The sequence below is a fragment of the Aethalodelphis obliquidens genome, unplaced genomic scaffold (assembly GCF_003676395.1).
Source record: "Aethalodelphis obliquidens isolate GAN/ISIS:26980383/991018 unplaced genomic scaffold, ASM367639v1 scaffold52, whole genome shotgun sequence".
Lineage (NCBI taxonomy): Eukaryota > Metazoa > Chordata > Mammalia > Artiodactyla > Delphinidae > Aethalodelphis > Aethalodelphis obliquidens.
Window position 1 is genome coordinate 4,081,367 of NW_020837996.1, and position 15,662 is coordinate 4,097,028.

Genomic DNA, 15,662 nt, shown 5'->3' on the forward strand with positions numbered 1-15,662 from the left:
CACACACACACGCGCACACACACACACACACACACACACACACACACACACACAGATGAGAAAATCTCTAAGAACTGGGAGCTGGTGGCCCAGACTCATGAGGCCAGAAAGACTTCCAGGATGCAGTGTATCCTCTCCTCCTCCCGATGGAGAAGATGGGAGAAGGGATAGCACTGCTGGAGGTCTTGCTGGGTGTCATATAGGAGACAGAGGAGGGATTTAGGGATGAGAGTCAGGATGTCAGCATTTCCAGTTGTCCACATGCAGGAGGACCCAGTTCGGGCTCACTCTACCGCCGACTTCCTGTGTAAACTGGGAATCAATTTCCCTGTCTGTAAAATGGGATAGGGTTTGAATCAGGGCTCTTAAACATATTTGGGTCAGCAACCGAATTTGCAAGATAGATGAAAATATTATGGACCACTTCCATAGACAAAGACACAAACACATCAAGTTGGCACACATGCCATGTCCCAGGTTGCTTACCTGCCCACCCTCCATCCTTAGTTCACACCCCCTAGTTTGGAGTCTCTAGGGGCCCTTCTATTTCTCACGATGGAAGGCTCTAAAGACACCCTGCCCAAACTTATTCACTCATCCATTCATTTATTCAGGTATTTACTGAGCACATACTCCAATTTTCTGGACCATGTCCCAACTTTGGGTCTCCATTTCCCCATCTGATAGTGGGAGTAATACAGTCTGAGCTCTTCATCGCTGCCTCACCCGATGGGGAGGACTAGAGGGCGTGCGGTGGGGAAGGGCTGGAGCTGGGATTGGAACCCAGGACTGTCTTGACTCCAAAGCCCGTGCTTTTCCCTTTACCTCATACCCCCATTTTTGCTGTGGGAGCACGTAGTAAGGATTCGAAGTCATAGGAAATCAGTGGGTGGTCTAGGGGAAGGATCCCAGGAGCGGCGTGAGGGCGGCCACAGTGGGCTCACTTCTGTGTCCCCCACTGTTCCAGGAGTACCTCCAGGGCAGAATGGTGTTGGTGGCGTTCAAGTTCATGTCCTGGGTCTGGCCCAGGGCCCACTGGATGGTCATTAAGAGTTTGCGGTATTAAACTGAATAGCACACAGCAAGGTCAGACGAGGGATAGGGAAGAAGGGGTCAGAAGTGTGTCCAGTAATTCGCCTGTACTCAGTTCAGCACTCGCCTCCCCCAGCTCCGCCCACGGCTGGTGCCTTTCCACCTTTTTTGTTTGTTTTTGTTTTTGTTTTTGCGGTATGCGGGCCTCTCACTGTTGTGGCCTCTCCCATTGCGGAGCACAGGCTCCGGACGCGCAGGCTCAGCGGCCATGGCTCACGGGCCCAGCCGCCTCGCGGCACGTGGGATCTTCCCAGACCGGGGCACGAACCCGTGTCCCCTGCATCGGCAGGCGGACCCTCAACCACTGTGCCACCAGGGAAGCCCTGCCTTTCCACCTTTTAGGGCCCAGGCCACCTCTTGCTTCTCTGCCCATCCTCTAAAGCAGCCCTCCTCTCCCCCAGCCACTGTCTATCCCTGTTTATTTTCATCATTGCCTCGTTGCCTTTGGAACCCATCTTATTTCCCCTGCTCACCAGCTCTCTGAAGGCAGAGACTCTGCCTCGTTCACTGCTTTATCTGTGGTAGGTGAATGAATGAGCGAACGAATGATCTCCAGGATCCTTGTGCTGAGTCAGACCCAGGCCCTGGCCTCGAGGATGGCCCAGCCTGGCAGGGAGGCTGGCAGCAGCCTGAGGGAGCTGCCAAAGGGCTGGGGGTTAGGAGAGAGGGTATAAGACAGGAAGCGGGAGGGGAGGGGAGATTCCTTCCCTTGTGTGGGCTGGTGACACATGCGCCTGTGGGTAGCAGGGCTTGCTGGGAGCACGCGGGCTCAGGGGGCGAGGGCAGGCACCGAGGGCAGGCACAGCCGTGGCCTTCTGAGGTGCCTTCACACCCGATCTCATGCCCTTGTTTGTTCCCACCCCATCAGCCATTGTCCCCATTTTGTGTTTTACAACTTTCCTTTCTTCCTGACAGATTTCTCTACTAAATTCGACTTCGTTTCAACACTTTTGTTGGGCAAATTACATTAAGATGGATGTTGCAGGTACCCTTATGGTTTATTTATCGTGATACTGTTTGTATCTCACGCTTATAAATAACTTATGTTATAGCTTTTGTTTGTGGGAATGTAACTTACATATTTTATTACGCTTTCTGTAAACCTCAAAAAGAATCTTGTCAAGGAAGCACTCTTAGCAGCAATCCAACCTATGGGATGTAAAAACCCACACTAACATTATTTTTTAATACGCCAAGGAGGCAGGTTACTCTTGCTGTAGTTTGAAAGGTTTGCTGTCATTGTAAACTTACACCTCAATAAAACATTAAAAAGTCTCAAGAATGATTTTATAAAGTTCAGGGAGGAGGATGAATCTGTGGCAGGAGCCACAGACACAGCACACAAGGGGCCCTGTGGGACTGGCCTTTCTTGGGGAGTGATCAGCCCCATCTGGGGGTCCCGGTGGGTCCATAGGCACCTCCCCACCCAACTGTCTCCAAAGCCCAGTGGTGAAGTACCTAGCTTAAGGGATGTTAGTGGAAAAGAAACATGAGTTTTGGAGTCAGGCTGACCTGACTTTGAATCCTGGCTCGTCCACTTTTTAGCTGTGTGGCTCGGGTCAGTCTTTTAGTCTCAGTTTCTTCATCTCTAAAATGAGGATAATATCAATACTTACTTGACTTTCTTATTGGTAAGCATTACATTTAAATGAGATCATGATTTGCAGTGCCTCGTGGGTGCTCATTAAATGATGGTGGTTCCAGTTGTTTAATGCTCATCTTGGGACTTTCACTGTCTCCCTCTGTACTCTGCCCCGCCCTGCTCTCCAGGCGCTCTTTGCCTCCTCGCCATAAGGTGCTGGGTTCTCTCAAATGCTGCCTCGCCTACACTGCTGGACTGGCCTCCATTTGGACAAGGCTCCCGTGTGCCAGCTCTTCCACTTTCCCCAGTTTCTCTCACCAAACCTACCCTGTTCTTTGTTCTCACGCTCAGCTCTGTTGGTAGTTAACTCAGTCACTGAGCTCAGCTCACAGCCAGTGCCAGGTCAGTTGCACATGTCCACAGGGGCTTCCAGTACCGTAACCCAAAGGCACTTCTAGGTTGGCAGGGCCAGTGGAAGGGAGGCCAGGGGCCAACAGGGCTTTTCTGGCTGCTCCGATCATCACACGGTGCAGCACCCCCATCCCCTGTTCTAGAGAAGCCTGATTGGAAAGCACAGAAAACACAGAGACATCTAGACCACAAGCAGGATACAGCTCTCAGGCGTCAGGTTCTCAAGTCAGTGGAGAAGGCAGAAGTCGTGCGGTCATAATACCTTCAAACTGTTTCTTGCTTGACTATCAGCTGAAGCTGTTGGCTTGACCTCGAGCCCCGCACAGCGTGGACGAGACCTGTTCGCCTGCTAGAAGCTCATCAGAAGGGCGAGGTGCGCCGGCAGCGGCCCGCGCATTCCTCTCCTCCTTGCTCTGGGCCAGATGCTGTGGGTAGGTGGTAGACCCCGAGGAACTGCCAGGATCATGTATTTTTTCCTGTTGCTGAGTGTAAGTCACATTCACCTGCGATCTGACTGGAGCATGTAACACAGGGGTCCCCATCCCCCAGGCCACGGACCAATACCGGTCCGGGCCACAGCCTGTTAGGAACCGGGCCGCACAGCAGGAGGTGAGCGGCGGGGGAGCGAGCGAAGCTTCCTCTGCCGCCCCCCATCGCTCGTGTTACCTCCTGAAACACCCCCCCGCGCCCCCCCCACACCCCCCCCCCCACCCCGCAACCGCCGACGGTGGAAAAACTGTCTTCCATGAAACCAGTCCCTGGTGCCAAAAAGGTTGGGGACCACTCTGTAACAGATCCAACTAGCTCTCTTTTGTGCAGGCTCCGCAAGATTGGGTGTGCCCTTGAGTGCCTGTTTTACCCTTGGGATAGGATGAGCCTGCAGAGAACTCCCACGGGGGACCCCAGCTTTCCCCTGGAGCCCCCGCAGTCCCTCACCAAGGCCGACTCTGGCCAGGCTGGCCTGAGCGGGTGGGGCGCAGTTCCAAACCAGGACCCGCTGGGTCAGGTGGTGAGTGTGCAGTCTGATGTGCTCTGCAAACACCCCAGCTTCCCCACTCCCTCCTCCTCCCTCAGAAAGGGCACAGAACGGAACTTAGCTCTCCAAGGAGAATCAGGATTCCTTTCCAGGTCTCAGGGGAGAAACCTGTAGCCAAACTCAACCTCTCCAGCAAAGGCCAGGTAAGAGTCGTGGCAGGTGGCTTTGAACATGGTTCCCGAAGACCCCTGCCTCCCGCCTCTGTGTAACCCCTGCCCTTGGGTGTGGGCTGGTCCAGTGATTTACTTCCAATGAAGAGAACACAGGAAAAATGATGCGTGGCCCCTCTGCGATCAGGTTATGAGAGGCTGAGACTTCCAGACTGCTGTGCTTCTCTCTCTCTTGCTCTGGTAAAGCGAGATGCCAAGCTGTGAGCCGCCCTGTGCAAAGGCCACTTGGCGAGGAGCTGGGGCTCGGTCCACCAACCCGCGAGGAGCCGACTCCTGCCAATAGCCACGAGGGGGCTGGAAGCAGGTCCTTTCTGGGCAAGCCTGGTGACGATCAGGGCCCTGGCCCACCATGCTGGCTGCAGCCTGGGAGACCCTCACAGGAACTGTGAGATGAGCAGTGTTGCTCTAAGCCACTGCATGTTGGGGTCGTTTGTTACACAGCACCAGAGTTCTGAAAAACACATGGAAATGGATGTAAACAGTAACTGGTTTCAACTCACCATTCTCAAATACAGGTCTTGGAGAGGCCAGGAATTCCTTTGAGGTGACACAGACCTGGGGTCAAATCCTGCCCGTGTGACCAGTGTAAGCTGTGTACCACCTTTACGCCTCAGCTTCCTCATCTGAAAAGTGGGAGTATGCTGTCCACCTTCACAGGGCTATTGTGAGGACTAAGTGAGAGGTCAGATGAGGAGGGCACGGCAGACGTTCCATCGCTTCGCTGAGTCTGTTCCCTGCTGCGCGCGCTGCCTCTCCGTGTGCTCTGCACACCCCGGCGCCATGAGCAGGCCCTGCTCAAGTGGGGCTGGGGCAGGCCTGACAAGTCCTCCTCCCCAGCAGCTCTCCAAGGCCAAGACAGAGCCTTTCCTGGCTGGGGAGAAACCACCAGGCAACCTTTGGCGATGTGGTCAAGAAAAGCAAGTACACATGGTGATTTTCTTGTGAGCATTTTAATGCAAATAATACGGTGCTTTTAGGTCTTGGACCTTTTTATTTATTTATTTATTTTGGCCACGCCACGCGGCTTGCAGGATCTTAGTTCCCCGACCAGGGGTTGAAGCCGGGCCATGGCAGTGAAAGCCCGGAATCCTAACCACTAGGCCACTAGGGAACTCCCAGGTCTTGGACCTTTTTCAAAAACAAAAACAAAAAACAAACAAACCAAAAAACAGTGTCAGAAGGGGATAGGTCTTCTATGAAGGATATTTTTGGGGCTGAGTAGTGTACAGTAATAAGCCCATGAGAAAGAGAAAATTCTCAAGTCAGACTTCTCTAAACAGTTGAGGTTTTATGAAGTTCAGAATTTGCCTTCTTGTGGAAATTTATCCCACTGCTAATGAAACCAAGTGTAAGGCTGAGGCTTCCTTCTCCATTAGATACCAGAAGTAACCCTACCTAGAACACACTTTTCCCTGATTTCCTGGGTTCACACACGGAAGACAAACATTTTGAGATAAACTTGGGTGACTTTGCTTTTCTGTGACAAGCCTGTTGTAAAACTCAGCTATCAAGAAAGTTTTCAAGAAATACTAGTCTGAGAAACGAGATTCTAACAGGAGCTTGTACATTTACTTCTTCTTCAACAGTAAGGCCAACCTTTCGTGTCTTATCAGAAATAAAGGGAACAATATTTACTACAAGCCTGAGCCATGAAGACGGAGCAGTGAGACAACAAAGCCATCTGACAGTGGCAATCTCAAATTAATAGCCTAGCTCCAGTCCCTCACAAACTGGAAAGGCTTCCTCCTTGTCCTGGGTTTGGGCCGAGCTGCAATCCCCACAGTAGTAAGAGTTTTTGTGGAAGGATGAAAACCAACTGATCCTCATCCTCTGAAAATCTGTACTTTAGCACCTAGAACTGTTTTGGGTGGCCCAAGAAGGCAGAGCTGCTTTGAATCTGTATTTTGACTGGACACCCTCAGCTTCTCCTAAAAATTAAATGGAGGCAGGCCTGGGTGCTGGTAGCACCCAGAGCTACTTGCTGGGGCCACCTACTCCTTCTGAAGAAATATCTCTGCAGGCAGTAATTGCACAGCTTAATTCTTCTAGACTAAACCACTTCAGATTTATGCCAGTGAAGAGCAAACGTTGTTTGTAAGTCATTTAATTGCGTTACCGTCTCTCAACTTTATCAGTCGCTGCTGAGGCGGAGAGGGCTGTGTGCAGTCCTGTGGGGCGCTCTGGAGGGCTCCCAGGCTCGTTCTAAGTGCCCACAGCTCAGAGTCCCCAGTGCTGCTTTTTCCAGACTCATAACAAACTACTAATTTAACAGGTTCAAATGGTATATTTGTCTCAATCCGGGATCTATGTTGAAGGTTGCATCTCTCACAAATTCACAACCTTGACTGCAGAACCATTAACTAGTACACACTTAGGCGTAAACCTGGTTTATTATATTCTTTGGTTAAATATTGTCTCTACACCCTTTCAGAGCATTATAAGAACAAAGATAAATGATATTTTATAGAAAGACTGAAAACACATCTTTTGCTTTTTCAGTGCAAAGACTGAATTTACATTGTTTGTGCGCTATTATAAATTCTTACAATTAGGCCAGGCTTATAAAAAGGTAGGACTCTTGTTGTTGTTGTTTGTTTGTTTTGAAAAATAGATTCCCCTGGGCTAGCCAACATCACTGTCCTGGGATCCAGACCCACAAGTCTCTTGATAAAAGCTGCTCGGCACACGGTCAGAAGTCGGGTCAGCTCATCATGTCCAGACTGCACGGTTCGGTGCTGCCATCACTGCGCAGGGCCTCTGCCACATCTCTTCTGAAGACCGAGAGGTTCTGGGTGAACCTGTGGAAAGAGTAAGAAAGGGCTGAGGGCAGTGGCAAGGCTGAGGCTGTGTGAAGCTCTGGTGGCGGAGTTCAGGACCCTGGAGACGGCCTAGGTGCTGGCTGAGCTCCTTCCTCCCATTTCACCGACTACTACTGCTCTGCCAGCAGCATGCCCTCCTCCTTCCCCTCCCGGAAGACAAGGGTTACCAGCAAATACACTCTGACCATTTCGAGGGGTGCATTCTGTGGTTATACTATTTAAAAATTATTTTTAAAAGTCAAATTACATTATAGATGGTAAGGAATATAAAGAAAAGAACAAAAGCTTATGTGCCTGGCACTGGTTGAGTTTACATATAAATTCGTTTCATCATCACAAGTCTTCTCCAAAGTAGGTGTCAGTATCCTCATTTGCAGATACTAAGTGCTTCACAAAGAGGGGGCACTGGGTACGACTACCTGGGCTCACATCCTGGCCCCATCACTTCTAAGCTGGGTGATCTCTTGTCTTGATGCCCCACATGAGTGGCTAGCTTACGGGATTGCGGGAAGGGAGAGTTTACTGAGTCAAGTGAGACGATGCCTGTAAGTGCGCAACATCCTGCCCGGCACGTGGAAAACACGCAGTCCTTGCTAGCTAGTACTCACTAAACGAGGAGCTTGTCTGACACCATTTCACAGAGCCGCTCAGGAGGCAATACTCAAATTCCCAAGCCTCAGGTGAAGCAATTTCCCCCCGAGGCATGTAGGGAAGGGTCCCCTCTTCCTTCATGAAGCCTCTTCTCCTGCTAGCCCTGGAGGCTGCCCCTTTTTGCCTGATAGAGGATCTTGGCTCAGAACAAGCAGTCAAGGGAACACGTCCACAGAGCCCATCCGACTTGGCCTTGTATTACCAAAGCCCAGGTTTTGGCTTGTGGCCATCGGGATGATTAATAATATGCATTTCAAATGGCGCAGTGTTTGAATGCTACCACTTTTATAAAAGGATGAGGCAAGTATTACTATTATTTTTTTTTCAGAAAACATTTTGTCTCTCCATCATTCATTATGCCTGTCTCTTCCACTAGAAGCTCCGTGAGGGCAAAAACCTGGAACAATTAGTTCCTCAGTGGTATCCCCAGTGCCTGGCACATAGCAGATTCTTAATAAAATTTTATGAACTAAATGAATGAATGAATGAGTGAATTCAGGCATAGGTGGTAAGTTTGGCTTCCTCATCAGGATCTCACTGGCAACTTATCTGTCTCTGTTCGTGCAAAACCAACCACTTTTAAAGGTCAGACAGAGGAAAGAACTACTTACTGTGCATCATATGTCCTGGGTACCATGTTTACTATATTCTGTCTTAAAGGTCACAATCAATTATCATCCTCTCTGTTTTACTGGTGAGAAAACTGAGGATCAGAGAACTTGACTGCCTTACTCACTGCCACACAGCCTATAAAGGGCAGGGATAAAATTTAAATTGGAGTCTGTCTGACCTCAAAGCCTATGCTTGTTCAAATGCCAGGAGGCCTTTCTTTGTCCTTCATAGCAGATCTAAACTTTCCTTCTTTTAACCTTTTCAATTAGTTATTTTTTCTCTCTCTCTCCTGTTGGATTATAAACTGCTTAAGGGCAAAGGCTGCATTTTATTCATCTCTGCATCCTCTATAGCAGGGGTCCCCAACCCCTGGGCCGCGGGCAACTGAAGCTTCATCTGCCGATTCCCATCGCTCATCCCCATTATCCCCATTGCTCGCATTACCGCCTGAACCATCCCCCCCGCCCCGCCCCACCGGAAAAATTGTCTTCCACGAAACTGGTCCCTGGTGCCAAAAAGGTTGGGGACCGCTGCTCTACAGTGCCTAGTGTGACGCTTGGAAGAAAGCAACTACCCAGTCATATTTACTGCATGGAACTAAATTGAGTCTAGGATTACAAGGTGTGATAGAAAAGCCACATCAGTATGTTGTGAGCTGTGTTAAGCGCAATCCCGGGACGTCCACCTACCCCAGAGATGCTAAACTATGGGGCGCTGCTTACCTGTCTCTGTTCTTGACAGACAGGTTCTGCTCCACTCCTTCCATTAGGTTCCTGAAGCACTGGGCAAGGACCTCCTGCTTGGGGAGAGGCTGGCTGTTTATCAGACTTGCCCTCAGTTCACTGAAATACTGTTGGGAGACAGAACAAGTGTCAGAACTCTGGCTCCACACTGGGGCCTGAGGAGAGCTGTAGGGGAGCGCTAGACCACCTCCAAAGTGCTCAGGGCTCCTAACTCTCAAAGGCGCTTTGGTCCAGGTCCCCTCTGAACTTTAAGCCTTTAGAGAAAACCAAAGCAACAGAGACATTCCTGAGTATAAACTGTATTATCCCTTCTCATAAAAATCTCTTCCTACAGTTGCTTTATTGTCATGGGACAATTTAGGCTGATGGAGTTCTCGCCTCCTCTGTGGGGGACCAAGCACATAAAGGTCTTCCTGAGTCTCATCAACAATAATCACAGAAAGGCTGAAAGAGGAAGGACCTCTTAGGCCGAGGGGAAGAAATGAACTAGAAATGCCCAAGGAGCACTTTGGGCGACCAAGCCCAGGGTCCCTCCTCAGGCCTCTTCGTCTTCGGTGGCTTCAGTGAACTACCCCTCAAACGACCCCAGGCTTTGTTCCAAGTCCTTGTCCTCCTGAGTTAGGATGGGTCTGTTCTGCTGAGGTGGGGTACTACAGGGACTTGCTTAGTCCTGGGAGAGCTTTCTGGCACTAAGAAGAACACCTGTCACACCTGGTCACAAAGAACTGCACAGCCCTTTCTTCTTTGCTGATGTCTGTGGGCTTTTATACACACAAACTCTTATGCTAAAAGCAGCTCCTAATCATTGGAAACAGCCTAATTTCAGCACAAAGACAACATTTTGCCAGTCGTGTTTATCCTTCCAAGCCCAAACAGCACGATATTTAATTTCCATCATACATTAAAACAGCTCACATCAAAAACACACATAATTAATATGTAGTCAGACTAATACTTAAATACTATATATCAGAGGCATTACACTTAAACCACAATGTCTTCCCGAACAAGACTGGGAATGCACAAAACTACTTATTTTTCCCTTTTATAATGATGCAGTGACTCACACCAAATAGAAAATTATTAGTTTTTCATCCCAAACCATGAAATATTACCTCCATCAGTAAAGTATAATATTGTGATGTCATAAGCTTTTTCTAAACACTGAATTTGCCCTTATTCCCTCTCAATCATTTTAAAAGAACTGCTCTCTTTTATAGAGCTTGGATTTAAATCACAATAACACTGAGGGAAGATGAATGACAGTGCTATTGAATGTGGCTAAAATTGGATACTTCAGCCCAGGTGAATGATGAGACAGCTCTTCTCTTTTTGATATATTTTCTTCTTCTATTAGTTTCCTTCCAAGGCTGGGATTTCAGTTTGAATTTTAATGTATGCGGCTGCCTCTAATCTCACTGTCTTTTTCCCCAGTACTCTCTTATTGTATAGACAATTCATTCTCCCGAGCAGTAATGTACTGTTCCTACTGACTGCTGGGGAGACAGGGGTGGGTTCAAGGGGAAGCTGGAGAACTTGGGAGGCAGCCCAGAGTGGTGCGTGCACTTAAGGACTGGAGACTTGTGCTCCGGATGAAGGGTGCTGCCCCTGTGTTTGGCCCTGAGGGGCTACTGCTACCACTGAGGGCAGTGGGGATCCCACAAAGGAAGGGAGGCCTAGGAAGGGGCAAAAGGCGTTGTTGCCCACAATCTGCTGGAACAGGGAGGGGAGTGAGGGTGTGCTGGAAGCACTGCTGAGCACACTACCTGTCCAGTGCAGGGCTCCAGATGCCAGAAAAGCTAGTGTGAGGCCTCTACTTAACTGAAGGAGATCTGAGGCCTCTGGGGGAATATGGCCTTGTCCCGCGTGCTCAAGGTCCCAGCTCAAGCTCGGTTGGCTTCCCTGTCTTTGTCACAGCTTGGCCTGGTGTACAGCTGCTCCCTCTTCCCAGTGGTCGCCTCCTGCGGACCTTCCTGCAACCGCACTCACCTTCTCGTTGAGCAGGATGAGCCCCAGGAGAGGCCTGGATACCGACCACTGGTTCCGACAGTCTTCAAAGACAATGGTATTCATGAGGACAGACATCATCTAGAAGACAGAGTCACATGAAGACACTGATGTGCTGGCTCAGAGTTCCCCCCCCCAGTCCCAGGCCTTCTATGTGCTCACCTTCTATCCCCACATCTTGCCACCAGACATGAAGGTGCTTCCTGGACAAACAAACAGCTTTGACTCTGGAAGCCTACGATGCTGCTGTAGGAACTCTTGGCAAAGACTCTCAGCTCCCTGAGGAAGAGTTCCCACCACCGAAACCTTTGGTGAGAACCTTCTGGGTGGGCAGAAGTCAGGGGCCACAGAGCCAAGAGGATCAGTCCCTGCCTCTCAACCCTGATGTGCTTTCCTCTATACTAGGTCACCAGGCAAAAGCCCAGCTCACCTTTCTTTCTGCCTCTCATTTCACCAAAGACGCCAAGCTGTGGAGGGGCAATCTCTCTCCATGACTCCTCTCAGACAAGAGGGAGAAATGGGGCACATGCCAGGTAATGCTGGAAGTCACGTTTCCTGCGGGCTCAGGCTGTTAAAGTCTTCTCATTCACTCCTCATACACTAATTCACTCATTTACTCACTTCACGCCTACATTTCATACTCATCCGTTTTCTTAAGTTCCAATTCTTCAAGACACCTGGGAGGCGGTAAGAGAACACAGGCATCTACCACAACTTCCATCCTTGAGGAGCTAAAAACTCCCTGGGGCAGACTACTCAGCACAGAGATAACAGGCACTAGGCTGGGCTAAGTTGCTGTGGGCATGCAGTGGAAAGAGGGATGCTTCTGGGTCCCTGAGAATCAGGGAAGGCTCCACAGAGAAGGTCATGTTTATGGAGTTCACCATAAATGTGTTCTAAGCAGAGACGGTGGCAAAAAAAGGAGTCTGGGAAAGAACACAGTGGGTTCTACAGTGGTGAGGAATGCAGTGTGGCAGAAGAGAGGCAGGCCAGAAGCAAGACCCCAGTGTAGGCTGGAAGACCGCGATGAAGAATCTGGCAGTGGGAGCCAATGATGGGTTTGCAGCAAAGGAGAGACATGCTCAGATTTGTACTTAAGAAATCTCTCTCTGGGGACATTTGGAACGTGTACTGTGCAGGTGACAGTCAAGGAGGGAGGCCGGAGATGAGGCTGCTGCAACAGTCCAGGCAAAGAGCAGTGAAGCCAGTTGTGGCCATCCATATGGAGCTGATGCTACAGTTTCTGCTTCTTGCACTCTTTACCTCCCATCTCTAGCCCTTCCTGTTTTCACCACTTCAGAGCTCCTTTCCTCAAAGGAGGGCAGGGGAAAATGGCAATTATGTGGCAAAGTCTACTACACACACCACCCTGACTAGGCTCTGGTGACATTTGGCTTTGTCCTCTAGCATCTTTGCAATCCAATTTACCCTGTTCTCAGGCAAGTCACTGAACCTTTCTCTCTGTGTCTCAGTTTCATTAGCTATAAAGAGGGAGATGATAACCCAGTACAAGGAAGCTCAGAGAATCAAATGAGACGGTGGATATAAAAAGTGCTCCAAAAAGTGTTATAAACATTTAAGGTATATAAAAGCAACAGTAATGCGCTTAAACATCTGCCGTTTCACACATCATCATCATCCTAACAGTTAGGCTGGTTGCAAATGAAATCTGCCAACACACATTTACTGCATGTCCAGTGTCTCTGGGGAGAAACTAGGTCTTAAGCCTGGCATGTTGAACATCATTTGCAGATCACATGTTTCCATGTACAATTTAACAAGCCACCCAAAGTCACAGAGCCACAAATTAAATTAGTCTGACAAGCAAAACTAACAGATCCACGGAGACAGCCTAAAATATTATGGGTTTCACAATCTGAAGGCAGAATGGATATTTTAATGGAAAAGATTAAAGTCAGAGGCACCAAAGTCCTCCACTAACTGACAAAGCATGCTGAAGTGATGTGCCAATTACTTTATACGGTTCTCTCGTGGATTCATTTGTCTGAATGCATGTATTTATGTCTGTAATAAGTAAGGGGATGTTTGAATAAAATACTTTTCTAAAAATAAAGTTGGCTAAAATGGATGATTTTTTTTTTTTTCTCTTTTACTCTTCCGGAAAAATGGAAATTAGTGAGCAAATCCGTTCAAAGGGTATTGACGTGTCAACTCATTTCCAGAGTTCTTGTTTCTAACACTCCTAGAGGATATGGGGAAACAGTTCAATCAGTATGGCAAGTCCCTTTGGAGAAAGTCCCCCCCCATATGGAAGAATACTGGGTGAAAGGCCTGAGTACAGAATCCTGTTGCAGGTAATGTGAAATCTCTGGCGGTTATCGATGCGAACAAGTCAAGACTGAAAGGAGAGCGCCCTTGGCAACTCTGCAGTGGCCCGCCCCAGCCTGCACTGAGTCACAAAGCACCATCAGCGTTCAGTATAAGGAACTCCTCCAACCTCTGCTCACTTCCTGCACTGTTACAGGCATGGCTGGAATGGCCATTTCAGATTTGCCCAACCCAGGCTACAGTTTCCAGAGCCTATGTCCAAAAAAACACACACATTACCCACTGTATTATCCTAAGCAGTTATTCTGCCCAACCAGGGAATGGACCACTTGGGAAGGGGAGTCATGAGGCTTAGTCCGCTTAGGAAAACCAGACATCACACTGTCTCAGGTGGTGCTTCCTTGTTCTCCTTCCTCCTTCCCAAAGGGCTTTGGCATGAGTTTGTAGAAAATTTCTCTCAGTGAAGCAAAACCAACATGGTTTGACAAGAACAGACTTTGGAGCCAGTCAGAACTAAGGCCAAATCTGGCCCTGCCACTTACGTAACCTGGGACGCTGGGCAAGTTGTTTCACTTCTCTGAGCCTTTATTTCTTTACATATAAAATGAAGGATTATGGCAACTATTTTGAAGGGCTGCTGTGAGGACTGACTTCTTCCCCAGGCACTCAAATCCTTACTAGCGTTCCTTTACTCCAACTATGGTTACCCTGCCTGATCTGGCCCAGTGGAATCTCATGGCTCCAGGAAGCACCCCATTTCATGCCTTGCTTATGGACAGATAAACGAGATTATATTCTCACTATCAGTTACCCTCACTGGGAGTTGCAATACGCAAACAAACAAACAAGCAAAAAAACCCTAAAATAGAAAACAGTCCAAAAATCAGTCCTATGTGGTCTGGCACATGTATTAGTATGGATTTTGAATGACAGTGTTTCTGTTGTTCTGAAATCTTGTAATCTTCTAAATAAAACATGAAGCTATGCTACAAATATCTGATCTGGAAAAATAAGACAAAGCAATGCTGTGCTACACGGATCTCTGTTCGCTCCTCAGCTCCGCTCCTGTTTCTACCCTAAAATGGCATGTAAAGCACAAGCACAAAGCACAGTGGACCTTCCCACTCCAATGTGCTGGGTCACTCTTCCCCTACAGCAAGGTGGTAACTACATGCTCTCACTTCAGGTGCTTCCTGTTCTATCTTCTACCTGTGCAGAATAAGCAAAGATGTGGTTGGTGCTGGGTGCTTTACTGCTACACGGTGAGTATGTACTCTTTCTAAGGAGGCTGGAGGCTCAATGGGTCTAGAAGCTGAGTGGAGAAGGATGGCTGGAGAGGTGTGGCTTGAGTGCGTACAGGGTGGTGACTGCAATGGGGTGGGGTCGGGAGACTGGTCTGCAAACTTCTGCGGGGCTGGGACCATGGGGGACTTTTCTCTGTATCCCTAGTGCTTAGTATGGCATCTGGCACCTATCAGAGGCTCAGGAAATAGCTACTGGATGACAGAATGAATACATAAATGAATAAATGAATGAATGGGAAAGGATGAGTGAAATATCAACTAAAGCATAACGAGCTAAAGAGTCGAAAGGGGACTGTACAGAAAACAGAGGAGTTCTGGCCTCAGTCTATGGCTAAAACCTGAAATGGATAAATATGTAAATTAATACATTGTTCATTTCCAAGGATCCTGCTTTTGTGTGCAGAGCCTGAGAACTCTTCTAAGCCACTGTTGCCTCTCTAGCCAGCAGCTGCCGGGAAGAGCTCTCTAGGTCCTTTCAGGTCACCAAGGCCAAAGGCTGAGGCACCATCTTTTCTAATGACAAGCACTTCCACCTAAGCATAAGCTGTGCCTGATGAGTTTTCTCACTGCCCAGCAGGGAATGACACGTTTACGGAGAGCCCTTGGGTGCTCAGCACTCTGTTAGGCACACACTGTCTGGAACTCTCAGCTAACCCTGAGGTAGGTATTATCCCCATTTCATAGACTAAGGATCTGAAGTGCTGAGCAAGTCAGTCACTTGCTCAAGGCATCACAGCCACCAGCTACCACGAGGTGAAGTGGAACCAGGACATGTGCACAGGCCCGCCTGAGTCCGGAGGCTGTTGCCTGAGGGTGAGGACCAGGACTGCCGCAGTGGTGGTTGCGGCACCGTGTGTCTGGCCCTCACTGTAGACTGCTAGTGGATTCATGGTGTGAAAGGAAAGGCTCGTTTCTGGGCGTGGCTCACTCTTCCACCTGCAGTGAG

General features: G+C 48.9%; 1 protein-coding gene across 7 annotated transcripts in view; it reads right to left on the reverse strand.

The window, feature by feature from the left end:
* Positions 1 to 5,834: 5,834 nt before the first annotated feature.
* RANBP17 (RAN binding protein 17) overlaps positions 5,835 to 15,662 on the reverse strand; it is a 313,454-nt gene continuing 303,626 nt past the window's right edge. For 5 of the 7 annotated variants that reach the window (XM_027084317.1, XM_027084315.1, XM_027084320.1 and 2 more), the window contains 3 exons: positions 11,106 to 11,204; positions 9,096 to 9,223; positions 6,663 to 7,089 (listed from right to left, as the gene is read on the reverse strand). In XM_027084317.1, the coding sequence (XP_026940118.1) occupies positions 6,993 to 7,089; positions 9,096 to 9,223; positions 11,106 to 11,204 (324 nt within the window). In that variant the 3' untranslated portion in view covers positions 6,663 to 6,992. Of the gene's footprint in view, positions 7,090 to 9,095; positions 9,224 to 11,105; positions 11,205 to 15,662 lie in introns of those variants that run through there. The other 2 variants (XM_027084318.1, XR_003428271.1) reach the window with 2 other exon arrangements.